This window comes from Oratosquilla oratoria, chromosome 17 (assembly GCF_046742065.1).
Source record: "Oratosquilla oratoria isolate Oo_2021 chromosome 17, ASM4674206v1, whole genome shotgun sequence".
NCBI lineage: Eukaryota > Metazoa > Arthropoda > Malacostraca > Stomatopoda > Squillidae > Oratosquilla > Oratosquilla oratoria.
The window spans coordinates 23,926,600-23,944,099 of NC_134793.1; the positions used below are offsets into that span (position 1 = coordinate 23,926,600).

The following is a 17,500-nucleotide window of genomic DNA, read 5'->3' on the forward strand; positions in this document are numbered from 1 at the left end:
AGAGTGAAGATGTATTAGGAGACAAAGACAAATATAGACAAAGTGTATTACAATCGAGACCTTTTTCTCTCTTATTGGAAAATTCTGGAAAAAAAATGGAAATGTCTGTAATATTTGCAACGAAAACGCTTTGTGAAATTATAACTGCTTCTTATGATTTTCTAGATTTTGTAACTTTCGTTCCATAAATGGATGATTTATGAATGATCGAATTTCTCCAAAAAGTAGGAATTATTTGTTTTTATGTAAATATGTAAAATGAAATATGTTAAATACAAAATTTTGGTTGAAATTGAAAACACTTGAGATTCTCTCATTTTGTAAAAATTCGATGTAAAATTGATTTTTGTTTTTATCCTAAAGAATCTCAATATAAAACAGTCTTCTTTTCCGGTAAAGCAAAAAAATATATATTTGATGATTTATCAAGTCGTCATAGAAAATAAAATCCGTCATTTGGAGAATTTTTTATCATAGGCTACATAAAAACAAGTGAAATAATTTGAAAAACAAAATCACAAAACGAAAATTTCAGTCTGTTTTGCGAGCAACAGATATAGATAACAAACAAACTTTTTTTTAAGGAAACAATTAAATAAATTAATATATATAAATTTCTAGGTTTATTTGAAAAATAGATATGATAGTTAAACAATTTGACCGAATAATTCAGAGTTTTATTTGTATTACTTTCCGTCTCGGCGCGTAAGTTCATTGCACCAATCGGGACACTCCTAATACGTGACGTCACGTCGCATTGCGACAGATGAGCGGTGTCTGACGTCATGTTATGGCAGTGTCGCTATTGGTAGAGCAGACCTTATCAAACCCATTCACTATCCAATCATATTTCTCATTACAAAAATTCTCGAGGATGCCAACTAGAAAACTAGAGTAAAGAAAATGTAATATATATTGACACACGTGGTGTTTTTTGATAACGTTTAACACACTAAGTCCTAAAATATGAATGTTTTCCTGGGAAGTGTTAGTAATTAAATGAAAGCCGATGAGTGCAAATAGAGAAAAGAAAATACTACAGAAGGCTAAAGGCATTGCGGCCATATTTAGACATGAAGCATAGAGTCGATATTCAGTAAATAGATACAGTTTTTGTTGTTGGGTATTATAGATTATTTTCTATATACTATTTAGTTTCCATATAGAAAACATAAGAATAAAAAATTATAATTGTATGAAAATGGTTGCTATCATAATCATAAGAATGAAAAATATCCTTCCCTATGACGTCATGTCGTATACATGGCGACTCAATCTTTTCAGGATTTGAATAACGATATCAAAGATTCTTGTGTAAATTAAACATAGACAAATATCCAAGTGTGTTTATTAGGCTCTTTGATTTATGAGGCATTGGACATTATAAATTTACTGACAAAATTCAAGTATCTTGTTTGATAGTAAATATGTAAGATACAAAAGAGATTTACAAAAAATTCGGTTAATATAGAAAACAGAAGAAAACGCGTAATTTTCAGGATCAAAAAATTAACAAAATCAATATTATCTGTAAACATTTATCAAGTGACCGTCCCTTAAATTGAAAAGGAAACGATACACTGGAAAATGCTGAGGAATAGAAAGAGGTAGTCCATTTTCTTTAAAAGAAAGAAAACGGAAAAGAGTTATGAAGAATGGGAAGGAGAGTACAGATTATGGGGAAAGACGAGGAATACGTTGAAATATGTACATATACATAAACAGTTTATGATTTTGACAGACATCCTGTGACATATTTCAAAATATTGCTGAAAATATTAAGATATGCAAAGCAAGAGGAATGGAAGATTTGTAAAAAAGAAAATGTAAAAGAAAATGGAGAAGAATTTGATATCAAATTAATGAATCAGTCAAGCTTTAAGAAATAGCTTGAGTGAAGTATGATTCTGGGCAATATAGAAAGTTGTCGCTAGAAAATCAAGTTAGTGATTTATTTGTATTTTACGTTTATAAACATTTCCTTTATATCTAAGTATACAGTGAAGTATCATATTACTTAGGGTCCGGGAACCGAATGTCAGCCATTCGAGGCCGCACCCTGAGGTAACAAAGATTATCATAAAGTAATTATCAAATATTCACCAAGGTCTTGAATTATGTGCTGGACTCGTGATCTATAGTTATTATCCTACCGGATGAGATCCTATAACTTCATACATGTACACACACACACACACACACACACACACACACACACACACACACACACACACACACACACACACACAATAAATGAATAAAATAAGATGAAATAAAACATTGCCAATCAGAGATGGAGTACCGGCTTGCAGTATTGTGATACTTTACAGCCGTTGGCGGGGATTCGAACCCAGTACTAATGAAGGCATACAGAGGAAACAATAGCCATGAGTTGATTTTTTTTTTCTTTTAATATCGAACGAATATGGATTGCTTAATTAAGAAAATGGAGGGAAAGGAGGAGGAGGAGGAGGAGAAACGTGGAGGTAATGTGGAGGGATTTCATAAAGGAAGCGGAGGGTTAATGTGGATTAATGTCGAAGAAAATGGAAGGGTCGACCTCATCGTTTAGGCGATTTTTGAGAACCCGAAGAGGTGGTCCTGCAGGGTGCTCCTGAAGAAGTCAAAGATTAGATTTTTTTTTTTTTTTTTTCGAAAATTGAGGAAAGAGAAAAGAAGTACAAAGAGGAGGTTAGAATGAGTTGAGGTGAGAGGGAAAGGAGGAAGAGGAGTAACAATATATATATATATATATATATATATATATATATATATATATATATATATATATATATATATATATATATATATCAACCGCAACTCACTTTAATTCTAAGCCATCGACACCAAGAAACTCAAGGAGGCATACATGTAGAAATATATATATATACACACATACATATATATCTAAAGCGTAGACATGGGCAACACCAAAACACTTTGGAGTCCTTAGAGGTTTCCTTGATCTGAATGAAATGTCCTGACGGCATTTAGAAGAAATTTACAGAGTAAGAGAAAGATATTCAGAGGACGAAGGAGTGGGTCGGTGCCGACGTCGAGGAATAATATTGTAGATTCATTCGACTGGCGGCGGACAGGACAGGTCAGGAAAAGAGGGGCTTGGCCTAAGGAAGGAAGACCAGTGAAAGGAAGAGGAAGAGGTGGAAGAGGAGGGGAAAGAGAAAGAAGAAGAAGAGGAGGAGGAAGAGGAGGAGAGGAAGAAGAGGAGAAGGAAGAGGGGGAGGAAGAGGACGAGGAGGAATAGGAGAAAGAAGAGGAGGAGGAAGAAGAAGAAGAGTAGGAGGAAGAAGAAGAGGAGGAGGAAGAAGAAGAGGAAAAGGAGGAGGAGGAGGAGGAAGAAGAAGAGGGGGAGGAAGAAGAAGAGGAGGAAGAAGAGGAAGAAGAAGAGGAAGAGGAGGAAAAGGAGGAGGAAGAAGAAGAAGAAGAAGAGGAAGAGGAGGCAGAGATGGAGGAAGAGGAAGTCGAGAGACCGAAAAAGCGAGTAAAGTGCTGAAGGAGGGAAAATCGCCGGGCACAGACGGACTAACGGGAAATATATAATAAATAAATACAAAAATTATTAAAAAAAAAAGTACGAGTACGTGGTGAGGTTACCGTGAAGGACTCTTGTCAGCCGCAAATATGTGTGTGTGTGTGTGCGCGCGTTTGCGTGCGTCCTTTTGATTAACGACCGCCTTGAATGACGTGCTGGGCTCGTGATCGAGAGTAATTGCACCCCCGACCCCACCGATCAAAGTTCAGAGGTTGAGTGTCCGCTTAACTCGTGTTTTCAACTTATGTTTTAGAGTCTTTGAACATCGGACGAGTTTTCCAAGAGTTTAGCTAATTTCCGAAGCGGCCCCTTCGGTAATCAGTATTTCTCTTCTTGGCGTTTATAAGTATATTCACTCATTATTACTATCTCCTCCCCCTCTCCTCCTACGTCAATGTTTCCAAACCTTTTTCCAACCCTAAGGGCGCCCCCTGTAGTCAGGTCTAACCAGCCCCGTACCACCTAACTAATGTCTAATTTCTAGAAAGTTAAAGGGAAATGGATGTGTGCATCACTTCCCAGCACCCCCTAGATTTGATTTCAGAACTCCCTATTTCAGAACTCCCTAGCACCCTACGTTAGGAGACGCTGGTCTAAATGATCTGTCACTAATATCATTCCATTGTCAGTAACCTTGTATACTCGTAATACGGATTATTGCTCAATGTTATACCATAGGTGATTAATAATAATAATAATAATAATAATAATAATAATAATAATAATAATAATAATGATAATAATTAATAACAATGATAACAATAATAATAATATTAATAATGATAATAATATTAATACGAAGAAGTTTTTTTTTTTTTTTTTTTTTTTTTTTACCGTTAATGGTGTTAGCATATTGAAAACACAAATTCGGACCTCAACATTCTGATGTCAAATCTGACACACAAAATGCGTTGCTGCGGCCGAAGCCGTCGCCATTGCTCTTTGCGTTTGTAGGGACTATTAGGGAAGGTAATAGACAGTCACTGCTGGGAATCGGAGAGAAGTGCGGGACTCGAACCCGCGACTAGTTGCATACGAGAACCTTAACCCACCTCTTCCGATATATATATATATATATATATATATATATATATATATATATATATATATATATATATATATATATATATATATATACAACACTGAATGGGTCCCAGTGAACAGATATATATTTTTTTCAACCACAATACACTTTAATTCTAAGCTATCACTATCGAGAGACTCGAGGAGGCCAACATGCAGAAAATAAAATTACCACGTTTCAATTTCTGCATGCTAGCCTTCTCGAGTCTCGATGTTGATGGCTTAGAATTAAAATGTATTGTGGTTGATACAAGTGTATATATATATATATATATATATATATATTTATATACACGTATATTATTGGCACTACTGTATGTAGAAACATATTGAATACTCAAAAAAAAACAAAAAGACAATTTCATAATTCTGATGTAATATCATGGGTCACGTTCTGGCGTCCGCAAGAGTTCATCATAACACATGACTGGGCATGAGAGACCGAGCCGCGATAGACAAGCAGGTAGATAGATAGATAGATAGGTAGAGAGAGATAGGTAGATAGCTAGAGTGAGAGAGATAGTATGAATATAGATCAAGCTGTTCAGCAGGGAGGTTTCAACGCAAGGCATGGTTGGCCGGTTAATTCTACGTGAAGAAATGAAGCGAAGGAGGAGGAAGAGGAGGAGGAGGAGGAGGAGGAGGAGGAGGAGGAGGAGGACCCGAAGCGAAACACGTCCCTGAGACATGAAGTTCGCGAAGACATCGGGCGTTATTTCGATTTCGGTTTCCTACAAGTTCTCTCCCAGACAAATTAGGCATCTCCGCGCGGCCACTTCCAAGAATTCTGAAATTGGATTGGACAACAAGAACGCGTCTCAACATTTTTCCCCATTAGACTGTGTTCATGTTGATGTACATGGTGTCGTCGTCTGGTGGGGAGATGTCACATGTACGAGATGAACAGTAGGCTCGAACCTTTGAACCTTGTGTGGCTGAGTTCTTTCCCTGAAACAGAACCTCTTGGCAGCAGTTATACTAACCCTGTGAGCCAAGGAAGGCCTTCAGGGAGCTCAGCATCGTTTTTAGGCAATGAAAACGAAATAAATAGAATCTAACTGTACTTGAAGTAATCACATGGAAGCAAATAAACCAATATAACCTAATATGCACGGTAGCCTCCTTGTAATACAAAACGTAAACGAAATTCCACGAATACAACAACTACAGCAACGAAAGGTTTATCTCCATAGTTCTGATACACCAAGAGTCAGATTCGGAAGTCTGAAAGAATCCACATTGCTCCCCCACCCTCCTCCCTCCCCCACGCCACCACCACAACCACACCTGATGCTCGCCCAACCGATCCTCTTTTGCGGGCTCTCTTATGCCCAATACCAGGCAATTCCAATCACTTGGAGAGCAAATGGTAGACAGAAGGAATAGGGCACATATTGAGCAAGACCCTTTAGCTGACTGGAAATCATCTCTCATCAGCCCAAATACAAATAACGAATAGGGCACCTGATAAGCAGTTCTCTTTAGCTGACTGGAAGTCATCTGGAATCAGCCAAAATAACGAATAGGGCACCTGATAAGCAATTCTCTTTAGCTGACTGGAAGTCATCTGGAATCAGCCCAAATAAAGCCTGGAAAAGGGTCAGACGCTTCGCCTCCTCGGCAGCAGCGAGGTTTCTTTTAGCTGGAGGAAATTGTTTGGTGACAGCCAGAATAGACATAAGAATCGATTAGAGATGCTTAGGGATTACGCTCGTGCATTGCAAAGCTTCTGTCGTCACTCTTCAAATCCTGCCCATCGGAAGAACCCAATTCCTCGACAACTTTCACACATTCCCTCAGGTGCAGCTGTCAAAAGAAACTCTTTGATGCTTTCCTAACATGTATTGGTACCTAAAAGGAGGTTCCAGACCTCGCGTAATTGAGAAAACGTCCACCACTTTGGTCTTGATAACTAAAGAAATCAAGAAACTTCGTCTATCACTGGTGAAGTATCCTACGACAGGGTTTTTCATCGGTGTTAACAGATAAGAGAAGTCTGCACTGCATCCAGGCAGTGGCCAGAAACTTGTTATCTCATCAATACAAAGGTAGACTGTCTATTAGAGATCCCTCTGGAGGGAATGGAAGGACCTACGTCCCACGATCTCGGAAGGGGCGCTGGTTTGAGATCGAGCGTGATGACAACACCACCAGCAGGGATCTTCCTGGAAGAGGATACGCTGGGTCTTCTTCGGAAGAGTCTGAAAGAACCAAGAAAGGAACGAATGAATGAAGGCGCTGCGGACCGTCAGTGGCAGGGAGGAAGGAGACTTAGTAGGTGGGGAAGCTACACAGTACCCTCCCCCACTTCCCCCCCCACACACACACCACCATCAACCTCCCCACATCTCAACCACCAGCTTACTGCTGATCCCATTTGACCTTGATATTCTCTCTCTCTCTCTCTCTCTCTCTCTCTCTCTCTCTCTCTCTCTCTCTCTCTCTCTCTCTCTCTCTCTCTCTCTCTCTCTCTCTCTCTCTCTCCTGTTTCTCTCTCTCTCTCCTGTTTCTCTCTCTCTCTCTCTCTCTCTCTCTCTCTCTCTCTCTCTCTCTCTCTCTCTCTCCTGTTTCTCTCTCTCTCTGTCTGTCTGTCTGTCTGTCTGTCTATCAATCTATCTATCCCTCCTGTTTCTCTCTCTCTCTCTCTCTCTCTCTCTCTCTCTCTCTCTCTCTCTCTCTCTCTCTCTCTCTCTCTCTCTCTCTTTCTCTCTCTGCCTCTCCCTGCCTCTCTCTCTCTATCTAGCTCACACAGACACACATACACACACACACACACACACACACACACACACACACACACACACACACACACACAAACACACACAAACACACACACGGTCACTAAATGGCTGGGAGTGGTATCAAAAGGCTTTGGGTTCGATTACCAATCAAGCCACCGTGGCGAAGCACATAATTAGCCCGTCTCTGGAATCAGCTTAGGGCTCGTTGATCCAGGCTGGAACGGGCGTTTCAGGCAATCCCGGGACCACAGTGGACGGGGAGAGAGCTCAGGACATCACGTGCAAGACGTGGGTTCACATTGCAGTGTGGTTGTTGTAGCTGACAGTTTCAAACCGAGAGTTTTAAGTGACGGTTTGGGTAATGGTTTTATCTTGTCTAAATGTTTCAACGGAGGTATTTTTATGCTTTGTTTGTTTGTTTGTTATTATTGTTATTACCTTTATTATTATCATTATTATTATTATTATCATTATCATTATTATTATTATTATTATTATTATTATTATTATCATTATTATTATTATTATCATTATCATTATTATTATTATCATCATTATCATTATTATCATTATTCATTTATTTAATCTTATTTATTTTATTTTGATTTAGTTTTTACCTTTTTTTGTTTGTTTATTCATTTTCTTATTTATCTATTTATCTTTATTTAATTTTTCTATTCATCTATCTATTTTATATTTCATTGTTCATTTATCTATTCATTTATTTTATTTTTATTTTATATTATTTATTTTTTATTTATATCTTTTTGTTTTTATTTAATTTATTTCACATAACTATTTATTTTTTATTTATATATTTATTTATTATCATCATTATTATTATCATGATTATTATCATTATTATTATTATTATTATTATTATTATTATTATTATTATTATTATTATTATTATTATTATTATTAATATTATTTATTTATTTATCTATATATCTATCTATTTATCTTATGGTAACTGTCGACTTGTGAGGCTGGTATATGGATAGTCTCAGAACATCGTAAGGACATGATGTCGCTTTTAGTATACGTACAGCATGAAGATCATCAAGTATTTTGTGTTCCCAAATATATTATTTCCGTTTTTGTTTTGTTTTTCTCTCAGACTTGCTTCTTCAGTTTCATTTTATGCATGAGTGATTTTTTTTTCAATATAAAGTCATTCCACCCACTTCGTTAATAAAAGATCTTCATTCTCTTTACATAAGGAGATTGTGTTTATCGATGGCTTTCAGTGCAACGACACGAAACTTATTCAAAATAGATAAGATCTATTCCATATTCGTTTTTGTGATCTTTTTTTTTTTTTCCTTCTGTACATTGAACCCTATTTTTTCTCTCTATACGCGTGATGTGTGCAAGTTTTACTTTTCTTTTTTTTCGTCTTTTTTCATAATTCTTGAACAAAGATTCGACTTATGACATTCCATGTTTTGTTCACTCACGTCTTCCTTCTGATCACTTCATAATCTTAAGACAAATATTCACGTCTAAAATCTGTACTTTTATAGCAAAGTGTAAAAACCTTGATTATTGATATAACTGTTAAAGAACTAATTTTGAGCAGCCGGTTAAAGCAAACGGCAAATTTTCCAAAACACGGCAAAATGGTTTACCGGGAAGATCTAAAGTTTGGGGTTTCTCTGGTAAACTGTGTACGTGTGTGTGTGTGTGTGTGTGTGTGTGTGTGTGTGTGTGTGTGTGTGTGTGTGTGTGTGTGTGTGTGCGTGTGTGTGTGTGTGTGCGTGCTTGTGTGTGTGTGTGTGCGTGTATTTATCTGTAACATTGTCATACAACGGGATTAATTTATCAAGAAACATTTGTTCAGCAATACTATTAGCGAAGAAAATAATCTCAAAGCTCAAACGAGCCGCCATCAGTGACTCGACCTGAAATTCTTCCACCCTCGTCTAAGCCCAGATCCTCTCACTGACGCCTGTCTTCTTCTCCCGTCTCCCCCGTCTACATCAACCACGTCACTGACGTTACAACGGACTAAGTCATACGGGATTCGTTAACGTCTGAAGATGAGTCTCCACTCAATAAAAGAATGTTTGTCTTTTTTCAATTATATTGTCCCTTCGATCTGATACCCTCCTTCAATCTTCCCTCTACCACTTCTACTACTCAACTTCCTTGCGATATTCTCCCCAAGGATAGAAACATCGGCTATTTTCAACAAAATACGAATATACCCACATCCGTACCCACCCACCTACCGACAGAACCGTAGATGTTGACTCTCTTTACCTGTATGTTCCAGGCGGCCTCAGCACCACGGCCCAGGTCAAGATCCAACTCCTGGACGTCAACGACAACCTGCCGACGTTCTACCCTCAGCAGTACAACGTCTCCCTGAGGGAGGAACAGCACAAATCGTCTTCACCCGTCGTCGTTGTCGTCGCCACTGATAAAGACGCCGGGATCTATGGCCAGGTGGGTGTAGGTGGTAAACGGCTCTCCTCTTTGATTGAAATCATCTAGGAGGCCTGACCCTAATTTGTTAAATATTTGTTTTTAGTCATCGTAATAGCAGCAATAGTAGTAGTAGTAGTAAAAGATACAAAAGGGTAGTCGACCACAGTCATTGGCGAGAAAGGGGCCAATGAACTGTATCTGTAGGAGACAGGTCCTGATATCTTTACCCACACAGTGCCACCAGGATGGAGGTCGTTAAAAAAGTAGTAGCAGTAGTAATAGTTTTAGTAGTACAAAATAGTAGTAGTAGTAGTAGTAGTAGTCGCAGTAGTAGTAGTATCTCCATGTGGCCATATCCAGCGTCCAAAGACAGACGACCCATCCCTGTCTCATGTCTTGAATGTTATCATTCCAGCTCACTTGATCTTAGTAATACAGTAGCATCCAAATCCCAAAGACAAACGTATCGTGGAGGGATACTATTTCACCTCACTTCTAATTTTCTAAGATCTCTGTGGTCCTAATCTAGTGACTTTTCAAGTCCAAAGTCAGGATGTTAGTGGTACCACCCCAACCTAGGATCTTGGCGATAGTCACCTAACCCAGCCTCTAGAACAGTGAATCCCAAACTTTTTCAGTTTGTTACCCAGTGTACCATGCCTCATTAAGCATGTTACCCCTTTCATAAAATGTTGTCAACATTGATAAATTAAAACACTAGAGATGTTTCCGTTTAATTATTGTATTTGAACATTGTGCCAAGGTGTCAAGAGCATCAGTGGGATGGATGGAGTTGTATGCTTGAATATATTTGAGGAATTCTTGGCTTCTCGATTTTCCTTAAATCTTAACATGTTTTTTTTTTTTTTTTTTTTGTAACCCCTCCATTATTCCTGAAAAAATACCCCCCGGAGGGTCATTTGGGAACCATTGCTCTAGAAACAAGTAACTACCAACTCAGACCTTTCTCTTCCCATCACCCCAGGTGACGTATGAGATCGTGAGCGGCAACGAGGCGAGCATCTTCAGCATCGACAGCAAGACTGGAGAGATCTTCGTCACTCGTCCTCTGTCAAGGGCTACACCGATGTACCACATTCGAGTGTCCGCACGCGACGGGGCTGGATTAAGGTATTTATCTATTCATCTATTCATCTATCTATTCATTTATCTGCCAGTTTTCTAATTCATCTATTCATATATTCATTCATTTACTTACTTATTGTCAGTGTTGTCATTGTCCATAAATAACGGTTACTTGAATGGACCCTTAAATGAAAATGTTGCTATTTTCTGAAGTCTGAGTAACTACGTAAAAGTAATAGTTTCTACTGCCTGGCATTCTCTAAGCGTTGCAATTTTTCATTCCGAATATTGGAGACTTTGAAGATTCTATATATTTCCAGTGGAAGTAACTATAAATATGTATCATATCTCCAAACACTCGTACATCATTCATTTGTTTCAACGCCCCTACCTGTTCTCTCCCCACGTGATATGACATATATGATTCTTTTTCCCCTTTCTTCAACTCCCTCCACCTCCTCTTCACAGATCCAACGCCAACGCCGAGGTGGCCATTTCCGTGATCGACACAAACCAGGAGCCTCCGATCTTCGAGAAGCCGCGCTACACTTTCAGCGTCGAGGAGAGCGTCCCCAAGGGCTTCACCGTCGGCACCGTCACAGCAACATCTAGTGGTAGGGGTAGGTGCTGTTCATACGGCGAGGGGGAGGGGGACGGCACGGGGGAAGGGAGCGCAAGTCGATGTTCGCAATCAGCCAAAGTCAGTACGCGAAGAGCGTTTGGCAGAAGTCTGCAGTGACTGTGCCTGGGAGAGGGGAAGCCGTTTAGGAATTAAGATTTCTATTGAATTATGATTACCATTATTATTAGTGGTAGTAGTAGTAATTTTTTAAGACTTAAAGAGATTATGACAGGGGCAGAAGTCTGTACTGGCTGTGCTTGGGAGAGGGAAGTCGTTTAGGAATAAAGATTTGTATTCAATTATGATTACCATTATTATTATTAGTGGTAGTAGTATTTTCTAAGACTTAAAGAGATTATGACAGGGGCAGAAGTCTGTACTGGCTGTGCCTGGGAGAGGGGAAGGCGTTTAGGAATTAAGATTTATATTCAATTATGATTACCATTATTAGTAGTAGTAGTAGCAGTATCTTTTTAAGACTTTAAGAGATTATGACAGTGGCAGAAGTCTGTACTGGCTGTGCCTGGGGGTGGGGATGGGGGTTATACGTTTAAGAATTAGATTTTTTTTTTTTTTTTTTTTCTTTCTTCTTTTTTTTTAGGGGAGAGGAGAGTTCCCCCACGGTATCAGTGGGTTATAGCACCGACTTACGGAAGAGACCGACTGTCCCTTCGAGTTCCTGCCTGAACTCCACCCCAGATATGTGGGTGTGGTGATGCGTGGAGTTAAACGTGGGAGTAAATAGATGTAACAAATGGGTAGGACAGGGTTAAGGAAGCGTTGTATAACCTTGGCAGCAACCGAGACACTCTGTCCACACTAAAGGAGACTCCACAAGATAATTAACAAAAATTAATAAGTAAATAGACCCAATGATTGTCGTTAACACGTTCAGAGTAATAACGAGGTTAGCATGAGGTAGCTTAGATTTTATTTATTCATTCATTTATTTCTCTTTCCTTATATATATATATATATATATATATACATATATATATATATATATATATATATATGTATGTATACATATATATATATATATATATATGTGTGTGTATATATATATATATATTTTCTTTTTCTTTTTCTTTTTCTTCATCTTCTTAACTTTACTTCTGATGATCACCTCCCTGCTGCAGGCGGCGGCGAAGTGCGCTACTCGATCTACTCCGGCGACCCAAATGGCTACTTCACGATCGACCCCTTGAGCGGGACCCTCCGCACGGCCTCGCCCTTGGACCACGAGAGCCATCCCTTCGTCCTCCTCAACGTCCTGGCTACATCGGGGAGCCCGCCCACTTACGGACACACACAGGTACTGCCTTGGGCTCAGCTCGTGGCCGTCTCTCTGCCATGTGAAAAGATTCTGTGTATTTACCTAGTTGTATTATATGGGAAGGGAGCTATGTATCTTTCAGCATCAAGTTTTTTTTAAAATCTTGAACAGTGTTTGCACACACTGTTTCTTTATCTAAATTATTCCAGGTATCCAGTACTCTATGTAGGAAGCTATTATGTGTGTGTGTGTATGTGTGAGGGAGAGAGAGAGAGAGAGAGAGAGGAAAAGCGAGGAGAACGGGAGGGAGAGAGAAGAGGGATTGAGAAAAGGATGTCAATCCTGGAAGCTATGACTATTTCACAGGGCATAACATCCACTCTTATTCGATAGTTCCTCGAGATATTACTATCTAGAGACAGTATAAAGAATGATTATTGACAAACCAAAATGCCCTGTACATCAATATAGGATTTGTAGTATTAGTTTAACATAGTAAGTATTATTGAAAATACTTGAAACATGTCAACACATAGTTATCCTGTATGGGTCTTTCAAGAACCAGTTAGAATCTTGTGAATGAGATATGTAAAGGTCTCTCAAGAACCAGTTAGAATCTTGTGGATGAGATATGTAAGGGTCTTCCAAGAACCAGTCAGAATCTTGTGGATGAGATATGTAAAGTTCTTTCAAGAACCAGTCAGAATCTTGTGGATGAGGTATGTAAGGCTCTTTCAAGAACCAGTTAGAATCTTGTGGATGAGATATGTAAGGGTCTTCCAAGAACCAGTCAGAATCTTGTGGATGAGATATGTAAAGTTCTTTCAAGAACCAGTCAGAATCTTGTGGATGAGGTATGTAAGGCTCTTTCAAGAACCAGTTAGAATCTTGTGGATGAGGTATGTAAGGGTCTTTCAAGAACCAGTCGAAATCTCGAGGATGAGGTATGTAAGGTTCTTTCAAGAACCAGTTAGAATCTTGTGGATGAGATATGTAAGGGTCTTCCAAGAACCAGTCAGAATCTTGTGGATGAGGTATGTAAAGCTCTTTCAAGAATCAGTCAGAAACTTCAAGTATGAAGCGCCCAGCCATCAAAGGTTCTCTCACTTTCTTCCAGGTCAACATCAGCATCTGGGATGTGAACGACAACGCCCCCGAGTTCGATGTCGTCTCCGTCAAGATCTCCGTCCCGGAGAACGCGCCTCTCAACGACACCCTCTACGCCGCCCACGGCACCGATCACGACTCTGGAGACAACGGCGTCATTCGCTACGACCTCGTGCAGAACCCCGGGAATATGTTCCTCATAGATAAGGTGAGCTTCGAGTCTGTTTGGCTGACTGTCACCTCTGTCACCTTCCTCAGAGGAGCTTGGTTCCAGGAGGACCTCTTTTAGGGAGGTCCTCACTGTCTCCCACTCTGGAAAAATACGTTTCTCGCGGTTAGTGTACATCCTCCTGCTTCTGGACTTCCTCGGAGAATCCTACTTCCATGATGACATGAAATATTTACTTAATTAAGTCCTCCTGCATCCTACAGAGAGGTCATCATTGTACCTCGACTTTGAAAGTGAGTGTTTCATAAGTAAACAGGATTTAAAATATGTTTATTGATCGTTGTCTACCAAATAGAATCACAGTAGTTTAAGAGAACGAAGAGTTAATGTTCTTTGTTGTATTATACTCTTCAGAGAGTGAGCTTAGAGTTTGTTGTTTGTGACTTACTTTGGGTATTTATTTTTGCCTGAAGAAGTGATGGATTACTTATCCAAGTCCTCCCACAAAATGGTGATAGCTTCATCCCCTCTGTGACAATACATGTTCCTCGTATATGAAGTAAATTTAGGTTCTCTCGTGCGTTGCCCATTTTAGGTAAGCATAATCACCCGAAGAAGTGACAGATAAAGTCCTCCTACCACAGAAAGATCACAATCATATCCCCTCTGTACTTCGCCCCTGACTGTAGCTATACCTCGCTGCACTGCTTCTAACCCAAGCAGTGTGGCGGGAGAGAGGAGGACTCTTTATTCCCAAGGGGTTGAGGCTCCCTATAAACCACGGGACAGATTTGGGTGCCCATAGCAGAATGTACATAAAGGCCTTGATCCCCCTTGGTGGGCGCGTGAAAGCATACCCAGCATTTTTACCCTGATTCTTCGTGAAACAAACAAAAAAAAGACGAAGTCCCTAGTTCCTTTGGTTCGCCCTATTGACTCGCCTCATAAGACACACAGGGGAACATCGTGGAGGCGTTCTTGTCCCACCCGCTGTGTGTTAAAGATGGTAAAGAAAAGATTTAATGAGTGCAGCTGAAAAGAGGAATGGTACAGGTGAAAATGGACTCTGCGTTCATCTTTGAGGATTAACCTCCAATCATAAAGGAATCCTGAGTAATTTGGTCCCTAAGGTCCCTAGATTAGTGGGAGCATAAGACTTGCATTCAATCCCCCAAATTGACAAAAAAGGTATTTTAATAATACGAAAACTACCGTGTATGGAATGTATTAGATACTTAGCAAAAGAAAAAAAAATAATTTCAGGAAAAACACACTGTGGGGATGAAGTTTTTATTAGTTTCACGTTTCGTTCGTTCGAGCTTTGTCAAGGACAAAGATGAAATGTTAAAAAAAAAAACTGAATACAAATAAGAATATAAGAATGGAGGAGACTGCAAGAGACCATAAGACCTACACTAGGCAGTTCCATGTCCCTTACCGCCTTTTTATCCCAATCCATGGAGTTATCTCATCTTCTCTTAAAATAACCAATTGTTTCAATTCTTGCCTATTTCCTTCTTAGACCCCAAAGGGGCAACTGCCTTTCTCTATCAGAGACGGATTTGTATGATTCCGATACTTCATTGTAGGTTTGGGGTACCCATTATAGCACGTACTATGTCTTGCGACACTGCTTCTGACCCAGGGCAGTGGACAAGGTGCAGGGATGACCCGTCATTCAGGAGGTGCTAAGATAAGAGGGAGGGTGGAGGGGTGTGGAGTGTATTCAGAGATGGAATGGGTGGGAATGATTTTATGCCTTTTTCTTTTTGGCTACCCCCCTTGTAAGGGGGAAAAAGCCTTGGTATATGTATGTATGTATGTACTATGTACTTCTTATTTTCACAGGAACATGGCATACTAATGCTTGCCGAAGCTCTGGATTACGAAGCGGTGCAAAAGTACACCCTCGTTATCGGTGCCATGGACAAAGGTCGCCCTCCGCTCTCGACCAACCTCACCGTCAACCTCGAGGTCCAAGACGTCAACGACAACCCTCCAGTGTTCGAGAAGGAGGAGTACCTCGTGGAAGTCATCGAGAGCCTGCCGGCCAACTCGCAGTTCCTGCAGGTCACGGCCAAGGATCTCGACACCGGGAACAACGCAAGACTCACCTACACCATCAAGGAAAAGGAGTTCGAGAAAGTCTTCGGTGTCTTCCCGAACTCGGGTTCGCTGTACCTGAAGGAGGTAAGTTCCCCCTTCGGAGCTTCTCACCTCTCGAACTCCTCAAATCTCACCTCTCGAACTCCTCAACTCTTTGGCGTCTATGTTGAATTTGATTCAAAAGAGGAAAAACTGTATATTCTGTTTGTCAATGTGTTATATCTTTCTTAGTTAACTTGACTTACTTATACACTATTTTTAACATTTATATCACAGTCCCTACAGGAATATCACACACACTCACACACACATTCTCTCTCTCTCTCTCTCTCTCTCTCTCTCTCTCTCTCTCTCTCTCTCTCTCTCTCTCTCTCTCTCTCTCTCTCTCTCTCTCTCTCTCTCTCTCTCTCTCTCTCTCTCTCTCTCTCTCAAAACACACACACACACACGCACGCACGTACGCACGCACACACACACTCAAAATCAAGGTGTGATATTTGGAGAGTAAAAGACAGGAACCACGAGCGTTGCTCCTTTCCTGTACTTTACAATTAGGTAAATACAATTAGGTGAATACACACACACACACACTTCCTCCTCTCTTTTCTTCACCTCCTCCTCCTCCTCCTCCTCTCCTTTCTTCTCTACCTACTCTTCCTCTCCTTTCTTCTCATCCTCCTCCAGCTCTCCTTTCTTCTCTTCTTTCTCTTCCTCCTCCTCCTCCTCCTCCTCCTCCTCTCGTTTCTTCTCTTCCTCCTCTTCCTCCTCTTCCTCCTCCTCCTCCTCAGATGACTAACCCTGTGGTTGTTGTCTCCCCTGTGCAGGTTCTGGACCGTGAGGCGCGCGATCGTTACGTTCTGACCCTGGTGGCAACCGACAACGGTACTCCCGTCTCGACCACCTCGACCACAGTCACCATCACAGTCCTCGACGCTAACGACAACTCGCCCGCCTTCACCAGACAGGTTCGTGCTGTTGTTGTTCCGTTTGCGTTTATTTTAAATTGGGGACGGGGAGGGGAACTGTGTCGGGCTCCTTTGCCTCAAGACGCGTCTGACGAGGGTCCGTGGCGCTCCGTGAGATGCAGGGCGTTTCTCTCATGTCGTCGCGGACAAAGTAGACGATGGTTAAGTGGTAAAAACATTACATGTTTCGTAAAGTCCTGTCACTTTCCCATGGGGCATTTATTGATGATTACTTTACACACACACACACACACTTATACGAGCTCTGAGCTCCCTTCCGGGAGGGGAATAGCTGTCGACCACGAGTCCAACATGTGATCCAAAGACCATGGTGGAGCACACACACATGCACACGGGTG

At 40.4% G+C, this 17,500-nt stretch overlaps 1 protein-coding gene across 1 annotated transcript in view; it reads left to right on the forward strand.

Annotated features, from left to right (window-relative positions):
• ds (dachsous cadherin-related 1) overlaps positions 1-17,500 on the forward strand; it is a 448,779-nt gene that overhangs the window by 416,275 nt on the left and 15,004 nt on the right. Inside the window, exons 4-10 of the mRNA XM_076200639.1 lie at positions 9,656-9,828; positions 10,796-10,941; positions 11,365-11,510; positions 12,658-12,833; positions 13,912-14,109; positions 15,919-16,260; positions 17,001-17,141. Coding sequence (XP_076056754.1) covers positions 9,656-9,828; positions 10,796-10,941; positions 11,365-11,510; positions 12,658-12,833; positions 13,912-14,109; positions 15,919-16,260; positions 17,001-17,141 — 1,322 coding nt within the window. The remainder of the gene's footprint in view (positions 1-9,655; positions 9,829-10,795; positions 10,942-11,364; positions 11,511-12,657; positions 12,834-13,911; positions 14,110-15,918; positions 16,261-17,000; positions 17,142-17,500) is intronic.